General features: G+C 43.5%; 2 protein-coding genes across 13 annotated transcripts; both read right to left on the bottom strand.

Moving 5' to 3' along the window:
- Nucleotides 1–9,952: 9,952 nt before the first annotated feature.
- Nucleotides 9,953–20,363, bottom strand: LOC122753663 (chromatin target of PRMT1). Of its 12 annotated transcripts, none has more exons than XM_044001225.1 (7): nt 20,098–20,363; nt 18,988–19,069; nt 16,707–16,860; nt 15,969–16,052; nt 13,951–14,137; nt 12,988–13,125; nt 9,953–11,355 (listed from the first exon to the last, which is right to left on the bottom strand). In XM_044001225.1, exons 2-7 carry the CDS (start codon nt 19,050–19,052, stop codon nt 11,153–11,155), a joined length of 831 nt encoding a protein of 276 aa, XP_043857160.1. In that variant the 5' UTR covers nt 19,053–19,069; nt 20,098–20,363; the 3' UTR covers nt 9,953–11,152. The 12 variants fall into 12 exon arrangements, with proteins under 12 accessions (XP_043857160.1, XP_043857159.1, XP_043857158.1 ...); XM_044001224.1 differs by lacking the exon at nt 20,098–20,363 and adding an exon at nt 19,997–20,015; XM_044001223.1 differs by lacking the exon at nt 20,098–20,363 and adding an exon at nt 19,621–19,810 and having other exon boundaries at nt 13,951–14,134.
- Nucleotides 20,364–21,957: 1,594 nt separating this feature from the next.
- Nucleotides 21,958–25,905, bottom strand: S100A1 (S100 calcium binding protein A1). Its single transcript, XM_044002667.1, has 3 exons — nt 25,756–25,905; nt 22,997–23,150; nt 21,958–22,278 (listed from the first exon to the last, which is right to left on the bottom strand). Exons 2-3 carry the CDS (start codon nt 23,135–23,137, stop codon nt 22,135–22,137), a joined length of 285 nt encoding a protein of 94 aa, XP_043858602.1. The 5' UTR covers nt 23,138–23,150; nt 25,756–25,905; the 3' UTR covers nt 21,958–22,134.
- Between the last annotated feature and the right edge of the window lie 8 nt (nt 25,906–25,913).

The following is a 25,913-nucleotide window of genomic DNA, read 5'->3' on the forward strand; positions in this document are numbered from 1 at the left end:
TGCGTGGGGACTTCCCCTCTGACCAACATTCCTATAAAAGGTCAAGGCATGTATTAGCTATCTCGGCTCAGGCATTGAGTTTGCCCATTCCTATGGGAATGTAATAAATCTGTCTCTGCTTGACTTGGTGGTCTCCTCGAGTTATTTGGGTAAACTGAGACAGTTTGCCCCAAACACTGCCACCGCTGAACTCCTGTGTTTCTCTCTCACCAACCTTCTGTCTATCTGCTCGGTCAGTTTGCCCTCTGCCGCCTCTCTTTTCCCTGCTCCTAGTCTTTCTCATCTTCTCCTGCGTCCTTATAGCCCCATCTCTAGTCTGCCGAGCTCCAACCTTTCTAATCTCATCAGCCGCTGCTTGACCTCTTCTCCGTCTCCTCTCGTCCGTCTGAGCCCCCAGGTCTATATATACCATTTCTTCTCTCCACTCAAATCTCGGGGCTTCTTGCACCCACACACCAAGCTAATCTGCTAGCCAGGGCTGCGGCTGGTGTGTGTGTGGGGGGGGGGGGGTTCGCTCCAGCCTCAGGTGCCTCAGCACAGGCACACCAGAGCCCAGCATCTCTCAGATACCTTCACTCAGGTCAGACCGCCCAGCTGTCTTGTACAGCCCAGGGCTTTTTGGCTCAGCTGAAGCTGAGGGGGAGGGGCACCAGCACCTCCCACACAGAAGAGACCCTGAGGGCCTAAGGTTTTCTAATCTCAGCCTAAAGGTAGGGTCCCCAAATCAAAATAAATTTCCACAAAATCATGTATCCATTTTGACCTTATTTTAGTATAAGGTGTAAGATGTTGGTCTATGCCTAATTTCTGCCATACTATCTTCCAGTTTTCCCAGCAGTTTTTGTCAAATACTGAGTTCCTATCCCAGAAGCTGGAGTCTTTGGGTTTAATAAACACTACATTACTAGTGTCATTTACTACTGCATTTCCTGTGCCTAGCCTATTCCATTGATCCTCCACTCTATTCCTTAGCCAGTACCAGATAGTTTTGATGACTGCTGCTTTATAGTAAAGCTCCAGGTTTGGTACTGCTAACCCACCTTCCTGTGAATTTTTTTTCATGATTTCCCTGGATATTCTTGATTTTTTGTTTTTCCAGATGAATTTTGTTATTTATTTTTTTTTAGTGAGGCAATTGGGGTTAAGTGACTTGCCCAGGGTCACACAGCTAGTAAGTGTTAAGTGTCTGAGGCCGGATTTGAACTCAGGTACTCCTGACTCCAGGGCCGGTGCTCTATCCACTGCGCCATCTAGCTGCCCGTTATTATTTTTTCTAGATCTATAAAATAATTTTTAGGTAGTCTGATTGATATGACACTGAATAAGTAAATTAATTTAGGTAGTATTGTCATTTTTACTATAATCGCTCTGCCTATCCATGAGCAATTGATATCTTTCCAATTATTTAGATCTGATTTGATTTGTGTGAAGAGTGTTTGGTAGTTGTGTTCATAGAATTCCTGGGTTTGTCTTGGCAAGTAGACTCCCAAGTATTTTATATTATCTACCATTACTTTAAATGGAATTTCTCTATCTCTTGCTGCTGGACTTTGTTGGTCATGTATAGAAATGCTGATGATTTATGTGGATTTATTTTATATCCTGCTACTTTGCTAAAGTTGTTCATTGTTTCAAGTAATTTTTGAGTTGATTCTCTAGGATTCTTTAAGTATACCATCATATCATCTGAAAAGAGTGATAGTTTTGTTTCCTCCTTGCCTACTCTAATTCCTTTCTCTTCTCTGATTGCTAAAGCTAACATTTCTAGTACAATATTAAATAATAGGGGTGATAATGGACATCCCTGTTTCACCCCTGATCTTATTGGGAAGGCCTCTAATTTATCTCTATTGCATATAATACTTGCTGGTGGTTTTAGGTAGATACTGTTTATTATTTTAAGGAAAGCTCCACCTATTCCTAAACTCTCTAGTGTTTTTATTAGGAATGGGTGCTGTATTTTGTCAAAAGCTTTCTCTGCATCTATTGAGATAATCATATGATTTTGGTTGGTTTTCTTATTGATGTGGTTGATTATGTTAATAGTTTTCCTAATGTTGAACCAGCCCTGCATTCCTGGTATAAATCCTACCTGGTCATAGTGTATTATCCTGGTGATCGCTTGCTGTAATCTCCTTGCTAATATCTTATTTAAGATTTTAGCATCAATATTCATTAGGGAAATTGGTCTATAATTTTCTTTCTCTGTTTTTGCTTTGCCTGGTTTTGGTATCACCACCATATTTGTGTCATAAAACGAATTTGGTAGAACTCCTTCTTCACCTATTTTTCCAAATAATTTGTATAATATTGGAATTAATTGTTCTTTAAATGTTTGGTAAAATTCACCCGTAAACCCATCTGGCCCTGGGGATTTTTTCTTAGGGAGTTCATTAATGGCTTGTTCAATTTCTTTTTCTAATATGGGTTTATTTAAGGATTTTATTTCTTCTTCAGTTAACCTGGGCAGTTTGTATTTTTGTAAATATTCATCCATTTCATTTAGATTGTCAAATTTATAGGCATACAGTTGGGCAAAATAATTCCTAATTATTGATTTAATTTCCACTTCATTGGTGGTAACATCACCCTTTTCAGTTTTGATACTGGTAATTTGGTTTTCTTCTTTCTTTTTTTAATCAAATTAACCAATATTTTATCTATTTTATTGGTTTTTTCATAAAATCAGCTCTTAGTTTTATTGATTAATTCTGTAGTTTTTTTTGCTTTCAATCTTATTAATTTCTCCTTTAATTTTCAGGATCTTTAGTTTAGTATCTAATTGGGGATTTCTAATTTGTTCTTTTTCTAGCTTTTTAAGTTGCATGCCCAACTCATTTATCTCCTCTTTCTCTTTTTTATTCATGTAAGCATTTAGAGCTATAAAATTTCCCCTAAGCACTGCTTTGGCTGCATCCCATAGATTTTGGTATGTTGTCTCATTATTGTCATTCTCTTGGATATAGTTATTGATTATTTCTATGATTTGTTGTTTGGCCACATTCATTCTTTTAGAATGAATTATTTAGTTTCCAATTGATTTTCATTCTACTTTTCCCTGGCTCTTTTCTTACATGTAATTTTTATTGCATCATGATCTGAGAAGGATACATTTATTATTTCTGCCTTTCTACATTTGACTATGATGTTTTTGTGCCCTAATACATGGTCAATTTTTGAAAATGTTCCATGTACTGCTGAGAAAAGTATATTCCTTTCTATCCCCATTCAATTTTCTCCAAACATCTATCATGTCTAACTTTTCTAGTAATCTATTCACCTCTTTCACTTCTTTCTTATTTATTTTTTGGCTAGATTTATCTAATTCTGAGAGGGGGAGATTCAGATCCCCCACTAGTATAGTATTACTGTCCAATGACCTTGGCCTTTTTAAGCTAAGGTCTTTCCTAGGTCTCAGTTTGTCTGAGTCAACAGCCATTCAGTAGTTAGAGGCTAGGTAAGAATTGAGGCAAAAGATAGACCGGTCTGCCTTCACAAAAAGAAACAGTCTGGGAAAAGACACTCAAGAGTTTCAGGCCAGAACACAAACAATTGCTATTTACATTCACTTCCAGATTTTCTCCCTCTCTCCCACACCTCCCTCGCCTACTTAGAAGGCAAGCAATATATCAATTGTACATGTGAAATCATGCAAAACATATTTCTATATTAGCTCTATTGCAAAAAAAGCAAAAAAAAAAGTGAGAAAATTATATTTCAATGTGCACTCAGAGTTCATCAGTTTTCTCTCTGTAGGTGGATAACATCTTTTCATCACGAGTCCTTTGGAATTGTCTTGGATCACTGCATTGATCAAGGCAACCACATTTTTCCCAGTTGATCATCATTACAACATGGCTGTTACTGTGCACAATGCTCTCCCGGTTCTTCTCTTCTTCTCACTTCACTTTCCATCAGTTCATATAGGTCTTGCCATGATTTTCTTTCTTTCTCTCTCTCTCTTTCTTTCTTTCTTGGCAATGAAGGTTAAGTGAACACTAATGCATTGTTGGTGGAGTTATGAATTGATCCAACCATTCTGCAGAGCACTTTGGAACTATGCACAAAAGGCTATGGGGCTGTGCATACCCTTTGACCCAGTAATACCACTACTAGGTCTGTATCCCAAAGAGATCATAAAAAAGGGAAAAGGACCCACATGTACAAAAATATTTATAGAAGCTCTCTTTGTGATGGCAAAGAATTGGAAATTGAGGGGATGCTCATCAACTGGGGAATGGCTGAACAAGTTGTGGTATATGAATGTAATGGAACACTATTATGCAATAAGAAATGATGAGCAAGCAGATTTCAGAAAAACCTGGAAAGACTTAAGTGGACTGATGTGGAGTGAAGTGAGCAGAACCAAGAGAACATTGTACACAGTAATAGTAACATCGTTCAATGATCAACTGTGATAGACTTAGCTCTTCTCAGCAATACAATGATCCAAGATAATTACATAGGACTCATGATGAAAAATGCTCTCCACATTCAGAAAAAAGACCTGTGGAATCTGAATGCAGAGTGAACCATACTGTTTCTACTTTTCTTTTTTGAGGTTTTTCCTTTTTGTTCTGATTCTTTTTTCACAAAATGACTAATGTGGAAATATGTTTAATGTAACCTATATCAGATTGTTTTCTGTTTTGGGCAGTGGAGAGGAAAGGAAAAGAGGGAGACAATTTGGAATTCAAAATCTCATTTAAAAATGTTGAAAACTATCTTTACATGTAAAACTATCTTTACATGTAATTGGAAAAAAAAATACAATTAAGATTGGGGGAGGGGCGGCTAGGTGGCGCAGTGGATAAAGCACCAGCCCTGGATTCAGGAGTTCCTGAGTTCAAATCCGGCCTCAGACACTTGACACTTACTGGCTGTGTGACCCTGGGCAAGTCACTTAACCCCCATTGCCCTGCAAAAAAAAAAAAAAAAGATTGGGGGAAAAAAAGAATCATGGGCTTTCCCTCCACAGGGATGGAAAAGATGACCTTCACCAGTTCTTAAAAGATGATCCTTCACTGGCTTTTAAATGCCCCGCCCCCTTAGTTATGGTAAGATATCAGTGTTAGGTACTCAGTCCAATACTATCCATCTCACCCACCCTCACTGTCCAATCTCCATCTTCCTCAAGACCTCTCCATAGTCCCCAGTATAAGGGAGAAGAGTGACCGGATTCCAGACTTCAGCTCCACTTGGGGGAAGTCAGTACTTAAATTGTGCTTACTCCTCCTACCAAAGAAAGATGAGGTATTGGGGTTCCATGGAAAGGAGGCTGGGAAGGTTTGGGTATGTGAGAATTTGACTCCTTCATCATTGATAGACCTGGCTGGTGCCCATCTCCTTTCTCCCTCTCTAGTCCTAGACACTGACATCAAGACTCCACCTCAAAGCTCCAGACACAAGTTACTGAGTTACTGGTCCTTGAGGCCCCTTACCCCTTCTCTGAGTTACCTTAGCTACCTCTCCTTTTTTTTTTTCATAAAAGTATTTTATTATTTTCCAGTTACATGTAGAGATAGTTTTCAAAAAATTTTTTTTACATTCTTTTTTTTTTTTTTTTGGTGAGGCAATTGGGGTTAAGTGACTTGCCCAGGGTCACACAGCTAGTTAAATGTTAAGTGTCTGAGGCCAGATTTGAACTCAGGTCCTCCTGACTCCAGGGCCAGTGCTCTATCCACTGCGCCACCTAGCTGCCCCACAACATTTGTTCTTATAAGATTTCTAGTTTCAAATTTTTCTCCCTCCCTCCCCCCTCCCCAGGACAGCAAGCAATCTGATATAGGTTATATATGTACAATCACATTAAATATATTTCTGCATTAGTCATGCTGTGTAAGAATCAGAGCTAGGTGGCGCAGTGGATAAAGCACCAGCCCTGGATTCAGGAGTACCTGAGTTCAAATCCGGCCTCAGACACTTAATATTTAACTAGCTGTGTGACCCTAGGCAAGTCACTTAACCCTCATTGCCCTGCGAAGAAGAAGAAGAAGAAGAAGAAGAAGAAGAAGAAGAAGAAGAAGAAGAAGAAGAAGAAGAAGAAGAAGAAGAAGAAGAAGAAGAAGAAGAGGAAGAGGAGGAGGAGCAAAAAGGAAAAACCTCAAAAAACAAAAACAAAAAAAAATAGAAATAGTATGGTTCGATCTGCATCTAGATTCCATAGTTCTTTTTTTCTGGATTTGGAGAGCATTTTCTATCATGAGTCCTTTGGAACTATCTTGGACCATAGTATTGCTGAGAAGAGTCAAGTCTATCACAGTTGATCAACACACAATGTTGTTGATACTGTGTACAATGTTCTCCTGGTTCTGCTCATCTCACTCAGCATCAGTTCATGTAAGTCCTTCTAGGTTTCTCTGAAATCTGCCAGCTCATTGTTTCTTACAGCACAATAGTATTCCATTACATTTACATACCACAACTTGTTTGGCCATTCCCCAATTGATGGGCACCCCCTCAATTTCCAATTCCTTGCCACCACAAAAAGAGCAGTTATATTTTTGTACATGTGGGTCCTTTTCCCTTTTTTATGATCTCTTTGGGAAAAAGAACTAATAGTGTTAGTTAGCTAGGTCAAAGGGTATGCACATTAGCTACCTCTCCTTAACCTGGCTGCTTCATTTTACCCTTAGGGCTGCTGATTTACCAGCCCTGGGCAACAGGGGTATGAAAATTCACTCAGATGCTAGGTTTTTGGAGATGTTGAGATGACATCAGGAACCTGCAGATGTTTCAGGTTTGGGGATATTGGGAAGAGGAGGCTGTTGGTTGTTGGGGGTAGAGTGGATTATCTTGCATACCTGGATGTTCGGATCCTAGGGAAGCTGATCATGGTTGCCTCAATGTCATTCTCTCAGTACCAGCAACCTACTGTCCTGGGTACATTGGATGGTGACACATAGACACAGGTGACTTCAGTGAGTGGTTAGTCCAGTTCACTCCATTGCTTCTGGTTTCCTCACCAGGCTCTCCATAGCCTGCCTGGCAAAACCTTCACTTTCCTCAGAATGTGCAGGTTGTATTTGATAGGCAGGCATCCCTAGTGCCTGATGTGGGCTTGGACATAAGGGTTAGGCAGTGGGATGGTGATATATTGTGCCAGGGAAAGGGACTTATCACCTTTTTTTTTTTTTTTAAGTGAGGCAATTGGGGTTAAGTGACTTGCCCAGGGTCACACAGCTAGTAAGTGTTAAGTGTCTCAGGCTGGATTTGAACTCAGGTACTCCCGACTCCAGGGCCAGTGCTCTATCCACTGCGCCATCTAGCTGCCCCATTATCACCCACTTTTGCCCAACTCTTACTCCATCCCTGGTGGAGGAACCAACTACATTGGTTCTCATTTGCCAGGTTTTTACTCCTAATACCTCAGTCACCCCTCAGTTCCTCTCCAAACCCAGTAATCCTTGCCCTACCCTCCAAGGTATATGATTCATCTCATTCTTGCTCCCACTCACCCCTCCAGTGGCTGCTGGCTCCTTAGTCTAGGGCCCTCCTCATCCTGGAGTATCTAGATCCTGCAATACAGAAGCTGGTGGTTTCTAAGTCTTGTGAAAGAAGTAATTATTCTGTTATATTAATAACCAATTATGAAATTAGGATTGAGGTTTTTCCTTTCTATTTCCTCATTCAGGGACCAGTCCCTTTAGGTTATTCAGCCAGTCTTCCAAGGACAAGGCTGATAGATGAAGATTAGCCTAATCCTCAGGGTACATGCTCCATGATCTTGGGCAGGACCCCATCCAAGTAGGAAACCCATACTTTTGTTTACAGTGTAAAGAGAATCTAATCTAGGTGAATTCCTAGCCGGAAAGGGGTGTGCTTACACCCCTCCATTGGAGTCTAGGGTAACCCAATTCATGAAGGAGAAAACCAGAGTGGGCTGGGTAGAGATGGATTCTTTTGTCCAGATTGCTGGTGAAGTCTCAAATGATCAAGCCATTTGATCTCAGCAGGAGCTGAAAGCTTTTAGCCCACTCCTCATGAATTTTTTCCATCCCCCCATTAACTGTTCACCAATGAGGGTTGATTTTTACCTTTTGGGGTACCCTCCTTTTCTAAAGGAATTTAAGTATTCAGGGATCTCCATGGTTTTGTCTGTGGTTGTCAAGACCAAAGATGATTAATTTATCATTAGTGATCCTAATTAAGAAATTATTACCCAGACCTTCTCTCAGGGTTTTCATTTGTCATGCTTGTTTAAAAGCAAAGGCCAGGCAACTGGGGAGAGCAGGAGCCAGCAGCAGCTATTGTGCCAGACTAAACGTAATTGCTGAGGCTCATCACTACCTTCCTCCTCCTCTTCTCTTCCTCTTCCTTCAGCTTCTCATCTCACCATCAAAATTGGACCCAGGCTTCCAAAGCTAGAGATGGGTTTCCCAGCTCTTGATTTATCATTCTCTTTCAGTTCTCCCAAACTCACATCCCTTCATCTAGAGCCATTTACATATTCCCACTGGAGGTTTCTCCTCTCCTAGCCACCTACACTCCCTTCTATCTCAATACATTTGGGGGGGGGGGGCGCGTGGGGCAATGAGGGTTAAGTGACTTGCCCAGGGTCACACAGCTAGTGTCAAGTGTCTGAGGCTGGATTTGAACTCAGGTCCTCCTGAATCCAGGGCCAGTGCTTTATCCACTGCATCACCTAGCTGCCCCTCAATACATTTCTATGACAATTCACATCTCCTTTACTGCTTCATGCTCTGGAGGACATGGATTAAACTGGCAGAGAGCAGAGTAAAACATTCCTTAATACCTGCAAACATGGGTGGCTCTGTCAAATGACAAAAGCATTACCTGTGAAAGGTTGATAGTCATGTACTTGTTGGTAGAAGAATGTGTTCCTGGGCAGCTAGGTGGCACAGTGGATAGTATGCTGACCCTGGAGTCCAGGACCTGAGTTCAAATCTCAGATCAAGTCATTAGCTGTGATCCTGGGCAAGTCACCTAACACCAAATCCCTTAAAATATCCAGGGCCATTACCAGTCGTCCTGATGTTATCTTGCCACTGAACCCAGATGGCTCTGTGAGGTTAGTGACTTTGCAATGCAAGTCATTATATTACCTCCAGGTCCCTTTTAAGAACAAAGGACAGGGGTAGCTAGGTGGCGCAGTAGATAGAGCACTGGCCCTGGAGTCAGGAGGTCCTGAGTTCAAATCTGGCCTGAGACACTTAACACTTACCAGCTGTGTGACCCTGGGCAAGTCACTTAACCCCAATTGCCTCACTAAAAAAACAAAACAAAGGACAAACAAGAGGAACATGAGAAAATTCCCTGGGGGTGTGGGAATAATTCATTCAAAGGGCACCATGGTGAAACTATCAAAAAGAGGGAATGGGTAGGAAGTTAAAAAGCCCACTGGCCAAACACCTTTATGCAGGGTTAGATTGTCTTATGTCATTTTAAGGGTGTTCTTAGAAAGCTGTAGTATGAAAGTCATTCCAAAAGCAAACTTTCAATATACTAGACCTCCACATTAACTATAATGTAGTTCATCAAAGGCACCTAAGAATCCATTATTAGAGTTAAAGCACACCTAACTCACAAGCTGAGTTTCTTGTTCCATCTTTTTCTTCTCTCCAGGGTTCACTGGCATTGGGAAAGGCTTTTGGGGCCCGAAGCCAGTCACTGTAAAAGTCCCAAGAGACTCCAGGCCCCCAGGAACTCTAGGTGAGGGTGTAAGCTGCCCTAACAGGAACCTTTGTTATCCTCTTGAAATAGTACAGGGTAAAGAAAATGGAGATTAGGGAGATAGGAATAGCAAGGTGGTCCCTGCCTATTTTGCTAATTTCTTAACTGTGCAACTTTAGTTACATCAGTTGATCTACCCCTCTCCCAAAACTAGATGGTGAAATCCTATTTCTGGAGTTCCTTTATTCAAGGCTACATGTGATTTAAGGGAGAAAATTGCTCCCCCTGGTGGAAGTAGATTTAAAAGAGGGACAAAAACTATAAGGGTCACTACCTTTTCATTTCAAAGTTTACCATCCAACCCAGGAATAAATGCATACAGGTACAACCCCTATCTGGAATGATTGTGAGGTTTCAAAGGAACCCAGCAAGAAAAGGTCACAGGCCTGGTTGGATTTGAGAACGGTTTCTTCTTTGTTACAATGAACCAGAAATACAAGATCCTATTGAAACTGGAACAGCTGACAAAGGTATGATTGAACTTTAAAACTTCAAGGAAAAGAAAGAAGAGATAATAAGCAAAGCCAATGTGGGTGGTAAAATCCAAAGTTGGTCTAGGCTGAAAACTGTTTTTTTTTTTTAAACAAATAAAGATAATAGCACTTCTAAGGCGTTCTCAGAACCCACCTGGGCAGTTATCCTGCCATAATTCTCTCACTCCTCTCCACTCTTAAGAATCTGCCAAACAGCCTCTCCTTAGCTGCAGGTCAATAGCTTGACCAATATTAGCCATTTTGTTCATGATACAAAGTGCAGTAGGAAAGCTTATGTATCAAGAAAGGTGGTTTATTACTATGGATAACATCTTTATCTATGTGAGGTATGGACTTGCATGGTAAAAATTTGATTACCACTGGTAATTGATACAAGATTGTTACCTGGCCCCCAAGGTAACAGACTAGCTCCCTGCCATGTGCTGCAGTGTCTGAATGTGTCTTCTGTCCCCAGATTTCTTGAAGTTGTTGTTGTTAATAATAAAGAGGCCAATGTGCAAGATTCAGAACAGAACAATTGCCAGTTCTTTTATAGTCCTTCCTTAAAAATCTCTGTACTGAGGAGTTTCAGATGTGAGGTTTGTGCTCTAGTTTTCTCTAGGACCTTAGTTCAAAGCCTGAATGGGGACAACATTAGCATGTCAGTGCATATGTGAGTGAAGTGAGGGAGGAGGCATATTCCAGTCACCAGGCAGTCACATTCAAGTTCAGAGAGGAGTACAGGAAAAAAATACAAAACCAATTCAAAAAAACAAAAACAAAACAAAAAAACCCCACAAACATTTCACCCAACACAGTATCAAAAAGTAAAGGAACACACAAAATGTATGAACTGGTGGTTGAACAAAGTCCACAACTTATTATGATAGATCCTTTTAGCATCTGTCAGGTCTTCTCATTTGTTAACTCAGGGTCTGTACAGATGTTATGAACTTGAAGAACAGTCTCTAACAGGAAAGCTGGCCTCAATCATTGGTCTCAGGGTCTGTCTGAGCCATGTATGCATCCAGCTCAGCATCCAGGTGTCCTTTTGTTTTTGACATATATGCATCCAATTGGTTGTCAAGCTGCTCCTTGGTCAGCGCAGGTCGGGCAGAACCTCTACCTCGTCCCCGACCTCTACCTCGACTGCCAAAGCCCCCTCGTCCTCGGCCTATCATGCCTCGACCTGACCCAGGGAAAGAAAAAGAGAGTCACATATTAAGCTTAGGCTTTCAGGTTGCTTACTGTGTGGTGGTGAATAGTGATCTTTTGTGCTGAAAAGGGGACTCTGATACAAATGAAGGAGCTTAAGGTTTTTTAAAATAAAGTTGCAAGAGCACTTTCTTCAGCATGATTCTATCCATTACTTTATGGGTGAAGATTAAAAAAAAAAAGGATAGATTTTTCACATTTTCATTGCCCTACCCTCTTTTCCAAGGTCAATTATTTTAATTAAAACTGGAGACCTGTTGACATCTCATGATCTAGTAGAAAAAATTTAAATCAATGGATTTGAAGTTCATCACCACTACCTCTGAATAAACTATCTGAACAGCACTTCATTTTTCTTTTTGCACATCCAAACCAGACCATTCTTCAGTTTGGTGATACAGTATAGAATACCTCCATGAAGCTTGGTGCTCTCAAGCCATTTCTCTACTCTCCTGTGTATAGTTTGACACAGAACTGTGTAAGGAGATTGGAAAGGAACCAATAAGTAACCCCAGCTATCAATACATCCTACTGTAAGGACCAGTCATGCTCATGCCAATGAGCAATTAATCATTTATGAGTGTTCACTAAGAAAGTTCCAATTCACTCAATAAAATAGCTACTTCAGCCTTATTGCCAGGGAATCTTGGGAATCAGTTCTAAAATGGTTTGGCAATATGCAATTTCATGCTGTAACCCAAATTTAGCTTATTATCATGTTGAATGCAATAAACTTGATAGTACACAGTGGAAAAAACAGATAACCCAAGACATTAGATTTCATTTTCTAAGAGCCCTTGGTTTTAAATTATAGGAGACCTAAACAGTGACCTTAAGGTACCACAGGCCTAAGCTATGCCAGAAGTGGTTCATATGTTGAGAATTTTTTCCCTTGGTCTGGATACTTTAAAGCTCTCGTCAAGTTCTGGCATTTTTCTGGGTCAAAAGGTCACTAGGCAAACACTGCAAGTTTCCATAGGTAGGGTGTAGAATATATCATTTCAAAATCTGAGCAAAAGCTAGGAATCAGCAGTAAATACTAACTTCACTCCTGCATATGCCAAACCATCGTATCTGAAATACTTTGACCAAAAAAGGACTTAAGTCTCAGGGTTCCCCATAGGTTCCAATTCTATCTTGACATTTGGTGATTTCAGAATGCAGACTAAGTTCTAGATATTGCTGCCTAGGGGCCCAAAGGTTCTTGATATTACTCATCCGCCACCACCTGCCCAATACTGCACATACCTGAACTGTACATAGTAGGAGCTCAATAAATATTGGTTGAATTTAATACTTTTTATCTGGGCCAATTGTAATGAGAATCACAAACAATACAATTTAAACTTGCCAACAACCTGAAAAAAGAAACTACTAGCAATTCAGGTTGATGGGAATTGTATTTAAAAACTCTTTCACATGCCTAATCAACCTTTGGGAAAATCCTAGGAGAAATTGTCTAGAAAGACAATGGCACAGCTTTCAGTTTATGAATTTGGATAGAAGTCACCCCCACACCCCCCAAGCCAGCTTATGAGAAAACTGTATAGGAAGATGTGCCTAAGTTTTTTAGGGGGAACAACTCTGAAGATGGTAGCTGACTAACCTCTACCACCGATTCCTCCACGGCCCATTGCTCCTCGACCTAGGCCCCCTCTCCCAGGGCCTCCACGACCTCGGATACCACCTCTTCTTAACCCCATTCGGGGAGCTACGCCTCGTCCACCTCGGAGCAGACTTTGACCTTGGAGAGGGGAGACACAATGCACATGCAGATAAATCCATGATATATAAATATTAAATCCCATCCAGGGAAAGGTGGTGAGGTTAAAATGGGAATAATTTGGACACTTTCCAGGTTGGGCCAGGGCAACTCTACACTGGGAGGATGGGTGTTTAACTAGAAATCTGCTCTTCATTGTGGTAATTTCAACAAGTATATATTGAGCTCCTCCTACGTGCCCCTAACATCCTGGTGAATTAAAAGTTGATTGTCCTTACCCTCAAGGAGCTTACAATTTTGTTAGGGACAACTCATACACAAAGAATCTGAAAGCATCTGATTAAACACAAAATGGTACTATATTCATCAATATTGCTTTTAAAAGTCCTCTAAATATCCAATGATGAGTTCTGGCTCAAAAAATCTTTATACACTTTATAGGTTTGCTTAAGTAAACATGACGTAATGAGGGTGGCAAGTTACATTAAAATGGCATAGGGAAGATATGGATTACTTCTTAAGCAAATCAAAGCAGCTCACCACTGTATTATCAGAAAAGATATGGATTTATTTAAGAACACTACATATTATTAAAAACAAGTGATCTTAAGATATGGTTTTTTTTGGGGGGGAGGTGGGGCAATGAGGGTTAAGTGACTTGCCCAGGGTCACACAGCTAGTAAATGTCAAGTGTCTGAGGCCAGATTTGAAGTCAGGTCCTCCTGAATCCACTGAGCCACCTAGCTGACCCCCAAGTTTTGCAGCCAGACTTCAAAGTTATATGACCTTAAGTAAAACGAAAGAAAGTGGAAGAGAGGCATGGCATAATGGGTATTAAGGACTGACCTCGAAGAGACATCCCTCCCCTTAGCAGGGCTCTTGTAGCACGTGCTCCACGAAGTCCTCCTCGTGGCAAGCCTCTCTGGCCCATGGGCAAACCCCGTCCTCCAACTGCTCCCCTGGCCAGGGGGCCAGTGGGGCGGCCTAACCGTGCCTGGATGTTACTTTTACCTAGACGCTGTTTTAAGCTCTTCTGAAAGGAAAGTTTTGAAGAGGTTAAGATCAGGAAACAGTCCAGAGGGGGGAATGGAGACTCACAGTGCACAAAGAAGCAAGTGAGATGCCTTGCATGAAGGGAGAGCCCTGCAGTGAGTGCAGTAAGGACCCCCATCCAGAAGAAGCTAGTATTTGCCTCAGGAAGAGAAAGAAGCTGAGTTTTGCCCAGAAAACTCTAAGAAGCTTGAGTTTGGTCTTGAAATTGGAAAGCATTACAAACTACTCAAAAATACTCTGAATTCAATTCAGTCACCACACACCAAAATCTCTTCAGACTTTTAAGTTCTATTTTCAAATCCTGGATTTTGCTGTTGTTTTTCCACTTAACTTGGTGAATGCTGTAAAGGAATCCCAAAGTAAATCATAGGATCAGAAATTCAGAGCTGGCACCTCAGAGGTCACCTGGTCCAATTCCTTCATTTCACAGATAAGGAAAGAGACCCTAAACTCCAGGTGTCACAGTTAAGCAGCAGACCTAGATTTTGAAGGCAGGTCATCTGGGTCCAAATCCAACACATTTTCCACTGCACCTTGTTGACATGACTAGTTGTAATGACAAAAAACCATAGAAACCAAAAAATATGCCTTTCAAACTGGGAATTCTGATTATTCTGAGAATTATAATTTCAATTCATCTTTTGTCAAAATTTCAATTACGAATTTATCTGAGCTGTGGATAGTTAAGACCTCCCTCTCAGGGTTACGTTTGCAGATGTCCCTTCCTTTACCATAGGATTTGATAAACAAACACGAAAAGTTCTAAGCTCTCGACTGAACCTCAAATGTCATAAATTCATGACCCCACACCTATTTCCCAACAGGTACCATTACTAATCATTTTTAGTACAAACCAAGCAACTAACCTTGAATGTTTCCATCTTTTTAAGTCAACACAATTCCTGACTGCCTTTCAGAACAAGTCTGTACTAGGTAGGTGTGAAGATTCCACAGATCCCTTCTTCCAAGAGGAACCCACTGGACTGCAAAAGGTAGCACTTCTCCAAGAGAAAAATGTCCCTTCACAAATGAAATCAGGTGTAGCCTTGAGGAAAACCAGAGGCCTGGTAAATGTCTTTTCATTCTGTAAAATCATCAGTAACAAACCCTTGTCTAAAGTTCTCTCCAATAGTCGTCACCTTTAATCTAGTCACTAGAAAATATGCTGGTGATGACCCTCTCGATCTGTATTTTAACAGGCTGCCCGGACTGTTACACAAATTTCCCAGTGGGACAAGAGCAAATGTGAATATAAATTCTATTTCTAACCAATCAAGTAGGCTTTGATGCACTATATACCTATTATAAGGTAAGCCATGACTGTTAAGTTCTGTCTATGCTGTTCCTTTTCTTTAGAAAGGTGCACCACAGGTGTGAGGTCAGGATTCCATTCCACAAGTCCTTTATATTTATTCATTAACAGCCACCTAGGGGTGCTTTTCTCACAGCAAAAGCTCTAGTTTTGTTTTTTTTTTTTTCCTGCTATCACTACAGGTCCCTAAATATTTATAGTGACAATTCATCAATGAACTCCCTGTTTAAGTTTCTGGAGGCAAACTTTCCATATAGACTTCACTCATTCTTTAGAAAGACCTAAATTATCTCCAGGAACTTGTCCTCATTTTGAACTCTGAAGGAGCTGGTGGTACCTACCATTTTTTTAAAATGTAAAAATATTTTAGCCACTCTATGGCAGCTGAAGCTGAAAGCTTTTGTTTATTTTTGGCAAGTGATACCAGCGGTTCAAAGTGTGTGTTATATTTAACTAGAACTAAGCACAGCCATGCAGTGCTCCCATTTAAAGTCCTTACAGTTGCATGGCACGGCCCTCCAGACTGCCAGCCACAGCTTGGACATATCCTTCCACAGCCACTCTCCGGACTTGCATACACAGTCTATGAATAATAAAGAGCAGGTTTTACTTCAGACCTAGGTGGAAATATAGGTTGTGCCTTATTGGAAACTTGGATTGAAAACCATAATCTTCTCTAATCATATATTCAGACTTCTTGTTTCTTTCTAGATATACTGAGTATTTTGGGGAGTGGCTTCCCTCACTAGTTCTAAAATCACTGTTTCCCAGGTTACTTAGCATTGTCAATACAAATAAATTAAGACTATTCAGAACTTCTAGATGGAGGAAGGAGAAATAAACGGCTTATTTTCCTACCTTTTAAGTCATTTACCAATACACCTCCATAACAATTAGAGAATAAAGGGGAGGTATGAGATGCCAAGAAATTCAAGTAGTAGGTTTCTTGAGAAAGTTCCAGATAATAGAAAAGGTACAGATACACGAGTACCTATAGAACATGATCCAGGCCATACTAAACTGCACCCCACCCCCCAAAATGAGAAAGGCAGTAGATTATTTACTTGTACTTGTGAACCAAAATAAAATGCTCTGAACTCTTTTCTCCCTCCAGAAAATTCTCAGCTCTTACCCTGAGCCACCTTGTAATAATCCACCATATCCTGCATAGCCATCAGTAGGGCTGCCTGACAGGCATCACCAGCTGCCTCTGGAGGATTATGACCTACTCTCTCACCTGCTTCAGTTTCAATGCTGCCTGGACAGAGGGTCTATTCTCCATCTGCTGGGCCAGTCTTCTGTTTCTGGCACTGGCTAGCTGCTGTTGCTGCTGCATCGTAGCCCGAATATTCACTGGCATCGGCTGTTTGTTCTTCAGCATATTAGTAAAGCTTCAAGGTCGAACAAAATGGGTGTTTAAATAAAAGCTTTATTACAAAACATTTTATTGGCATTTTCATGGCTCTCTAGACCAGGAGCTCCAGATCCCACGAACTTTATGTAAAGTGGTACGCTTAGATCAAGGCTGATGTGGGTCAAGGACTCCTCTGTTTCCACAAACGTGCAAGAATCAGAAACTTAGAAATGCAGGTAAGTGCAGTACATTCATTCAAAAGTGATAACAAGGGCTTAGGTTACTGCTTTTAGAAAAGTAGAAGGAATGAAAAACACGCAATAAGCAGATATGATGATGACAGGAAACAGAAGATGTTACAAAGAATTAGAAGAGGACAAAACAAATACCCTGGGGTGGGGTAAAATCAGATAAGTAATTTTAGAGGGAACTGGTCTGAAGTGCACCTTATAGGTGAATGTGGAATGGTTACAGCACTCTCCAAAGTCCATGGAAATGATGCCTCCATATCAACAGAGGAGCAGATCAAGTTTTCTCATTGTCTAAGATTTTATAATCTCTCCACATGCCATGAACTAAAAGAGAATGTAGGGCATATGGTGAAAATTTTTTTGGGGGGGGAGAGCCCCCATACCTGTGATTTCATCAGTATAGGAAACCCCCCCAGTGAAGAATGTCCCTTTACCAATAGAGTATCATTTGCTCTGAAACTCAGGGTCATGGAGATCGAAGAGGCCAATCTAGTCCAATTGCCTCATTTTACAGAAGAGGAACTGGGGCTCAGATAGGATAATTAGTGACTTGCTTAAAGTTCAAATTACTAAGCATCTGAGGTGGGATTCCAATGAGGTCTCTCTGACTTTAAGTCAGGCCCCTTCCACATAATACCTCCCCATAGAGTTGTCTGGGAACCCTGAGAGGGTAAGTGACCTGATTAAGGTCACACAGCCAGTGGCTCCTTGAACCCAGGCTTTCCTTACTCTGAGATGGTCTTTCTATCCACCCATACCACGATGGGCCTTCATGTTGAACGTTTTTCTTTTTTTCTGCCCTGGACTTAATGATTCCATTGGTATAAAGAGCTATGAGTAAGGAGACTCCCTCTATCCAGGCAGGTTTACTTCTGCCTTAACTTTAATAAGTCTTAAAAGAGTTGCCCAGGGCAGTGAAATTAAATTACCTGTCCAGGGTTATGGAGCCACAATGTCAGAAGTAAGACCTGAACTTGGATCTTTTTGATCCCAAAGTGCATTCTCTATTTACATTTTTTTTCTAATTAAAAAACCTTTTCCCCAGTTCTCTATTTACTGCATAATGCTTGATTTTTATGGTGAATATTAAGCTTAACAATAATTAAAATTTTAATAGTTTGTTATGTCCCACACTGTAATCTACCTTGTTTAATTAAAGGAACAACATTAAAACATTTTAACAGAGATCTTCATGTAGTTACATTTCAACAGCTTTACCTTCCTGAACTTAAATGGCATCCCTCCTAATTATCCCAAGTGAGTTTTCTTGAAAATGTCCTGCATTAGTGCAACAACTTAGATTAAGAAAGTGATGACAACTCCAATGAGTCCCATCTATGAAAGCTCAATGGAACAGAAAAAAACATGTAACAGAAAAAGAAGTAAAAACAAAACCTAAAGCAGTACTGAAAGATGCAGAGATGAAGCAAAGAGGGTGCCTCTTACAAGACCCAAGAATAGCATTCAAGGGCCTTTGGGCCGAATTTTGGCCTGCTACCTGCCTCTTACAGGCCGAACCACAATCCTGTCGGCCTTGGACTGGGCAGCAAGCCTCCTACAGCCAGGGTAACATGCTACCGTGCTGCAGCATCCCCTATATCAATGTAAAAACATGAAGAAAAAGGGAGGGTGTGAAGTGTTTTAGTTTAAAACACATCCCACCAGATTAACGGTTCAAATACTTTAATGTAAACAGCTACTGATAATGGGTTTTGAAACATTGCCCAATTTGTTTTGCGTACCACATATGCAGCAACTTAAGAACAGAGGTCTTTAGCCTTCTGTTGATATTTAAGTTAGCTTTAACTTAAAAACTGGGCAGAAACCAAGAAGGTTTTAGTATATTGGACCCCGGGGCCAATTTAAGTAAAGTTTTCTTATGTAGGAGTTGAAGTTGCTGTTGGCTGCCTCACCGCTCATTTAGAGACATCTTGGTGGTGCTTTTTAGCACAACTTTCGGAGCTGACTGTGCAGCCATCTTCAAATCCCGGGAATCTGTAAAGGATAACAGGGCAGATTAAGCAAAACAGAAAAGATAACACTATCTTTCATCCTTATATGGGTCAGACACAACCAGCAGTTAAGAGAGTTATTATGATCTTGCTAACTAAAAATCAGTGGTCATTTTAAAGGAGAAGAGTGCATGATATAAATCAGGAGCTCTCAGCAAAGCCACAGAATATAAAGTAGCCCTTCCAACATAAAGTTAGCCGGTGAGGCCTGTGTGCCTCAACTCTCCCCATTTCCCCAAGGAGAATCCCTCTAGTGGTGATGCTGTTAAGCAAAAACCTCATTATCTGGCTTTTAACTGGTCTGAAGAGAGGCTGGATACCGAAGTGACTTTTCTGGGAGAGGGAAGTGTGCTAGCTGGGAAAATAAAACGCCTTGCCTCTAAGTGGTTTTCCAGGGCGCCTTTTACCTAACTGCACTCTAAAGCTGCCATGCTGGTCTTCCTCAGAACCCCTCTGCTCTCCTTTGCCTCCATGGAGCCCTGGTGCCCCCAAACCAACCACCTCTTTAAATTTAACTAACATTCGCGAACCTACCATGGTGTACAACAGCATACATCGTGCCCCAAGACTTTTCTCCATCTCAATCCCTCCTATGCTCCCTGCCCCCAGAATCCTTTTCGGTTGGTCTCCTGGCCCCAACCCCCATCATTACTCCCGAGCCTCTGTCCCTGGGCCCTCAGGGTCTCCCTCAAACGTTCTCGCTCTCCTCCTCCTCCTCCTCCTCCCCATCCCACTCGCCTCCTCAGTCGTTCTCCTCGCCCCCGGCCTCGCGCCCTGCCCCCGCAGCGCTTCCCAGTCACGTGCTAGGCGTCCCCCTCTCCCCCCAACCTCCCCCCCGCCCCCCGCGCTCTCCACTCCCCCGCGGTGGCTCCCCTCCCCCACTTTGGTCGTCCCTTCTCTTTTCCCTCACCCATCCCATGCCCCTTCCTCTTGAGGTCCCCCCGCAAAAAGCTGTTCTTCACCCCTCCCACACCCCGGGCCTCAGGCTCGGCCGCGCACGCGCGTACGCACCAAAGGACACGGACGCCAGCGCTCCGCCGGGGGCCGCCGCTGCCACTGCGGTTGCGGTTGTGGGGCCGGAGACCGGCCGCGCTGGGCTTGTCTGGGGCGGGTGGAGGCGCTGGGCTGGGACGGAGGGTAGTTAGTCGCTTGCGTGATGGGTTGGCTGTTGGGTCGTCGGGTCCGTTCTTCCTCCACTCCGCCCTCCCGCCCGCTGCCGCAACCAACTCCCACTTGGCGACCCGAACAAAATGGCCGCCACGCTCAGAACCGAACGGCGCTGACCAAAATGGCGCCGGCGCGTTGACGTTGTCGTGTGGCCCGCGCCGGTCGTGAAGGGCGGAGCTTTGTGGGCCCCGCCCCCCGCGTGGTTGCTAACGCGTGGGTTCTCCCGGGGGCGAGGTCTGTTTGTTGAGTGACTACTTGAGTGACTTGCTTTTATAGACTCAGCATTTACGTGTATCTCCAGCGGGCATTCATACTGTGCACTGGAGGACGTGTGCCCATCAAACCTTGAAATCCTGGGCTCTGGCAGGCACTTGCTCTCGGTGCATTCCCAACCTTTTTGACCCAGGGTGAGAGCAGGTGGCAGCAGTAAACCCGGGTCCTAAACTCTGCATCACTCCCTCCCTGTCCCACTGCCACTGCCACCCCCAGCCAGTCCCAACCCTAATGTCGCTTGTTACTTCTCCTTTTCCTTGCGCATCTCCAGGCTGTAACAGGAGATCTTATGTTGTAACCAGTACCAATTTAAGGTTTAATCCAAAAGGCATAGTCGTAGTTGTTATATGCTTTCAACTCTTAACCTGTCGCTAATTAGGCACTTCCTTTCACTGAGACTCAGTTTCTTCATCTGTGAAATGATAGTTGAACTAGAGGAGGTAGGCTATTAACTTGGGGTCCATAGCTTGTTGGTTTTTTTGGTGTGTGTGTGTGGGGGGGCAATGAGGGTTAAGTGACTTGCCCAGGGTCACACAGCTAGTAAGTGTCAAGTATCTGAGATTGGATTTGAACTCAGGTCCTCCTGAATCCAGGGCTGGTGCTTTATCCACTGTGCCACCTAGCTGCCCCCCATAACTTGTTTTTAAAAAGGATTTTGGGGGGGCAGCTAGGTGGTGCAGTGGATAGAACACTGGCCCTGGAGTCAGGAGGACCTGAGTTCGGGTCTGGCCTCAGACACTTAACACTTACTAGCTGTGTGACCCTGGGCAAGTTACTTAACCCCAATTGCCTCACTAAAAAAAAAACAACAAAAAAAATGATTTTGGTAACTATTCCAATATAAGTGGTTTCTTTTGTAATTCTATGCATTTTATGCACTTAAAAGTATTGGGGGGGGGTGTCCCATAAGCTTCACCAATCAATCCATAAGCATTTGGCAGTAGATTGCCAAATGTGTCCCTGACACACAAAAAATTAACGAAAAGAACTAGATTAAAAATATTTTAAAAGTCTCAATTTTAGATCCTGTTATCCTAAATAATTTTTGGACCTCTATCCCTCCTCCTCATCTTTAAAAGGGATAACAGCTTTACCTCAATACCTCCTCAACCTTGATTTCATCTTGGTGAGGTGGAGGGAGAATCAGTTGATTAAATTCAGCCTCCCTTACCTGTCTTCTAGAAACTTGGTCCTTTTTGGAAAGCCGGTTCCTCCCCTTCCCACCTTTCAAAGGGAGAAAATGAGGCATACTGGGGTTGTTCTATACCCCTCCTCCCCATGAGTCTGGAACCCAAAATACTCAATCCCCAGTCCCTATAGCATCCTGGAAATGGGAATTTTCTGGAGAGTCATGAGCTCTTCCAATAATTGTCCTTAGGTAGAGTTAGTACCTCCTCTTCACCAAACCCCAAAGGAGACAGACACCTCAGCTGTTGGGAGAGGAGCCTTTAATGAATAATGGAGCAGTACACCTCAAATGCTATGGCCGAGCCTGGGACAGTGAACCTGGGGAGTCTCAGGGTAGAGGGAGGGCCATGTGGAAAGTGAAGGTGGGAATGGGGGGGAAGGGAGCAGGTTATTGGTGCTGGCCAGGGCTGGGCTGCTTGCTCAACTGTTCTCCCAGAAGAAGTTGTTGCAGGCCACGGTGAGTGCAGCCACCAGCACCACATATTCCTGGAAGTCAACTTCACCATCCCCATTCTCATCCAGCTCCTTCATCACCTTGTCCACTGCGTCTGCATCCTTCTGGGTCTAGAGTAAGAGAGCAGGGGGTTTCTATGATAGAGGCCTGGAAAGATTTTAGGGGGCATGAGGAACTGGGAAAGAACGGGAAGAGGGACTTACAGGGAAACTTGGGTGGGACTAGGACAAACATGAAAGAAATTGGGAATAAAAAGGACCAGGCAAGCGTATTGAAATTTAGAGGGCAAGGGATGGGGAGATGTGGGAGAAGGTTAGAGGGGTGTGAGAGGGATGGGAAGGGAAAACTGGGCTGTACTGGAACTTGGACTGCTTCATATCTTTCTTTTTTTTTTTTCTTTTGAGGGGCAATAAGGGTTAAGTGACTTGCCCAGGGTCACACAACTAGTGTTGAGTGTTGGAGTCATCATTTGAACTCAGGTCCTCCTGAATCCAGGGCCCATACTCTATCCACTGTGCCACCTAGCTGCCCCCACCCCCATATCTTTCTTGATGTATTTAATGGAACCCTGAGTCAGCTTAAGGAGTGTGAGCATATAATTGGTCCTTAATAAATGTTTGTTGAATTGATTTAAATTAATTAGGAAAGTTTGGGAGGCCATGAGGAATACAGGAAGGAACTGGGATGGAGATTGGAAACATGGTAGAAGGGAAGTGCAGAAGTTACTGGGAAAGGCAGCTGCTTCCCATTCGGTCTGAACCCAGAGGCTGGCTCACAGGCCAGGAGCCCATGGATACTCCCCCACCCCTTCAAACACCAAGCACTCACATCCAGGAAGCCAGAAAGCTCAGCCTGTAGTAGCTCCTTCAGCTCCTTCTTGCTCAGTTTATACTTATCACCTTCCTTGCCAGAGTGGGCGTGGAATACGTTGATGAGGGATTCCATAGCAGTCTCCAGCTCCGAGCCCATGTCTGCAACACACCTATCTCCCCCCACCCACCAGCAGGCCAGACCAGGGTGAGGTTGGCATAGGAGACAGGGATCAGGGCCCAGGGCTGTCCCAAAGAATAGAGTCCTGGGCTCCCAAAACCCTTGTATTATAATGCATATCTAAATAATTTCGACTCCATCCTTCATGATGTGGAGTCTGTCTTCTAGGACCACATTCAATATTATTAATCGATTATCCTTTTAACTGGTACTTTACATGCTCATTTATTGCACTGAGTTAGCAGCAGCCAAAAGAACTGATGGAATTAAATGAAAACCTTCCTTACTCTTTTAAAGCATCATAGACCTCAGACCTGTAAGGGAACCTTAGGGATGGATTCCAATTCTCTAATTTTATAGATGAGTAAACCGAGGACTAGTGAGGAGAAATCCTTGCCCAAGATCATATATTTGGTTAGTGCAGAACTCAGATTAGAACCCAGGTTTCCTTGGCTTCTTTCCACCACATTATGCTGCCTTTCCCCATGGTCTAAAAACCAAAGTAAAAGTTCAGAGAAAGGGGTTGGGGGGAGGATGAAGTGACTCTGTAGTGACAAGGGCATTGTGGGTACAACGGAGAGAGGAGTAGAAATGGGGAACGCTGGGCAGCACCAGGGAGCAAGAGGAATTTGATGGTGGATGGGCAAAAAGGGCACTTGCTCACCAGGCAGCTGCCCCTGGGGATGAGGGTGGGTCTTAGGAGTGGACAAGGCTTTCTCCTGGGCTATTTTTATCACAGGCCTAGCCTGTCCTGCCCAGGCTAGGGTGTCTCTTCTGCAACTATCCCTGCCCTCTCCACATTGAGAACAAAGAGGGTAGAGATGAAGAGCCCTTGCCACTTAGGCAGTGTCATACTCATGCTTTTTCCTCACTTCTTACGTCTGATTCCCCTGAATTCTCCCTCTGCTCAGGGCTTCTCAGCCCCCTACTCAACATCTCTCTGACTTCTCCAGTAGGCTCCCTCCTTTTAGTTCCTTTCAGCCTTGCTCCCACCTTTTATGCTTTACAATCTGTCAGACTGAAGTCTGGAGAATCAACTCTTTCTAATCAGACCAGGAGGGTGAGAATGGAGAAAGGAATGTTTGATCCTTATCCCCCAGAGCTGGGCTCCGGGGTGTGGTGGGGGTGGGGGTGGGGGTGGGGAAACTGGAAGGGCCAAATACAATCTCCTCTTTTCCAGCAGCAGCTTGAACTAGAGGAGCAGAAGAGTAGAAGAGTGCAGCTGGGGTGATCAGAAATGATGCGGAGTCATGTCCCCGAGGTTCCATCTGAGTCAAGGTGCAAGGAATTAGAGGGGAGGAAGGTGGATGAGGTGTGAGGTTATACTGGGGTATGACATTGGAGAGGGGCTTCAAAATCCAGGACACTCTCCCCATCTCTGCCTGGGAGTAAACAGCACCCTCTCCCCCCTCCCCTCTACCCCCATGCTCAGAGGGGATCTCAGGTGTCCTAGATCAGGTATCTCTCACCTCTCTCCCCAGGACTGGGGGGATGGACAATAGGTCCTATCGGGTGACACTCCAACTCCTCAATGGATCCCTTGTGAGTGTCACCTGAACTTCGGACATGAGAGGCGGTTGTCACAGAGACCAAGGAGGGGAGGAGGGTATGTGGAATGGGAACCTGAAGCCTGGGCCTGATGAGGGGATAAGGGGAAGGGGGGGCTAGCATCTCCTATTACCGGCCCCATCACTGATCACTGATGTGGAGGTCCCGAGGAGCCCAGGAAACCTTGGGTTTCCCCCACAAGCATGCCTGAGGACCCTTCGGGAAGCCCTGGAGAGTACAGTGTGATATGTGCTGTCTCTGAAAAGTGTTAGCTCCGTAAAGACTTTCTTGAGGGTAGAGTAGAAAAATGCGAGAGGGAGGGGAAGAAGTAAGGAAGTTAGGAAAGAAAGAGAAGAGCGAAAAGAAGGCCGTGGGCTCCGGAGTAGAGAGAGGGGCGAATGGGCTGTCCTTCCTTAAATCGCCCCCATCACCATCTTGGGGCCCACTCGTAGAAACTTTTCATCTATTGTTCTTGGATGTTATTAGAAGTTAAACTTTCAGCAAAGCATGGGAGTGGGCTTGGGCCTTGGGGTCTCAATCTCCCTTTCTCTTCCCCTCCCCCCCCAGGCCCTTGGGGGTTGAAGAAAGCCTGGGCTTGGGAACAGCTGCCCAGTCAAAACTTATCTGGCTTCTACTTGGCTCATGATAGGGCGTAATACCCCAGAGAAAGCAGAGGAAAGGTCTAGGGCCTGGTTATTTCAACCCTCCACCCTCAAACTCAGGGGAGTGATGAACTGGGGTCTAGGAAGCCCCAAGGATGGAGAGGGGAATCTTTGGGATTCCTCAGTTAGAAGGGGTCAGTCTATGAGGAAGGGGATTTATTGCTTACAGAGAGAAAAAAAATCTCCCGTCTCATCCCACCCTTTAAGTTCCCAGGTAACTGAGTACTCCTTCCATAGATGGACCCTTCAGATCCTTCCCTCAGCCCCAAAGTTCCCTATAGCTCACTGATAGCCCCCTTCAACTGAGTAACATTCCCAGACTCTTGGAGACCACTATCCCCCTTGTAGTTGGCACACTCTCTTTACCTGAAAAAGCAGAATACTCACCGGTGGGTTCGGGGCTAAAGGGGGAGCCGACCAGAGGGGAGAAGCTGCGTGTCCTGTGACCAGAGCCGGTGTGTGGCGATCTCACTTCAGGCGTCCTTCTCCCCACTCTGGACCCCCCCCCCCCTCCTACCTCTAGCTCCACCCCTTTGTGGGGCTGA

The sequence above is a fragment of the Dromiciops gliroides genome, chromosome 4 (assembly GCF_019393635.1).
Source record: "Dromiciops gliroides isolate mDroGli1 chromosome 4, mDroGli1.pri, whole genome shotgun sequence".
Taxonomy (NCBI): Eukaryota; Metazoa; Chordata; class Mammalia; order Microbiotheria; family Microbiotheriidae; genus Dromiciops; species Dromiciops gliroides.

Excerpts from the sequence above, each read along its gene's own strand:
- LOC122753663 (XM_044001222.1), bottom strand. The coding sequence starts at position 19,642 with ATGTATGCTGTTGTACACCATG. Across the intron at positions 14,138-15,968 it reads GAGGGCCGTGCCATGCAACT|AAGAGCTTAAAACAGCGTCT; the intron begins GTAAGGACTTTA and ends CTTTCCTTTCAG. Across the intron at positions 13,126-13,950 it reads GGGAGGGATGTCTCTTCGAG|GTCAAAGTCTGCTCCGAGGT; the intron begins GTCAGTCCTTAA and ends CCCCTCTCCAAG.
- S100A1 (XM_044002667.1), bottom strand. The coding sequence starts at position 23,137 with ATGGGCTCGGAGCTGGAGACTGCTATGGAATCCCTCATCAACGTATTC. Across the intron at positions 22,279-22,996 it reads AGCTTTCTGGCTTCCTGGAT|ACCCAGAAGGATGCAGACGC; the intron begins GTGAGTGCTTGG and ends CTCTTACTCTAG.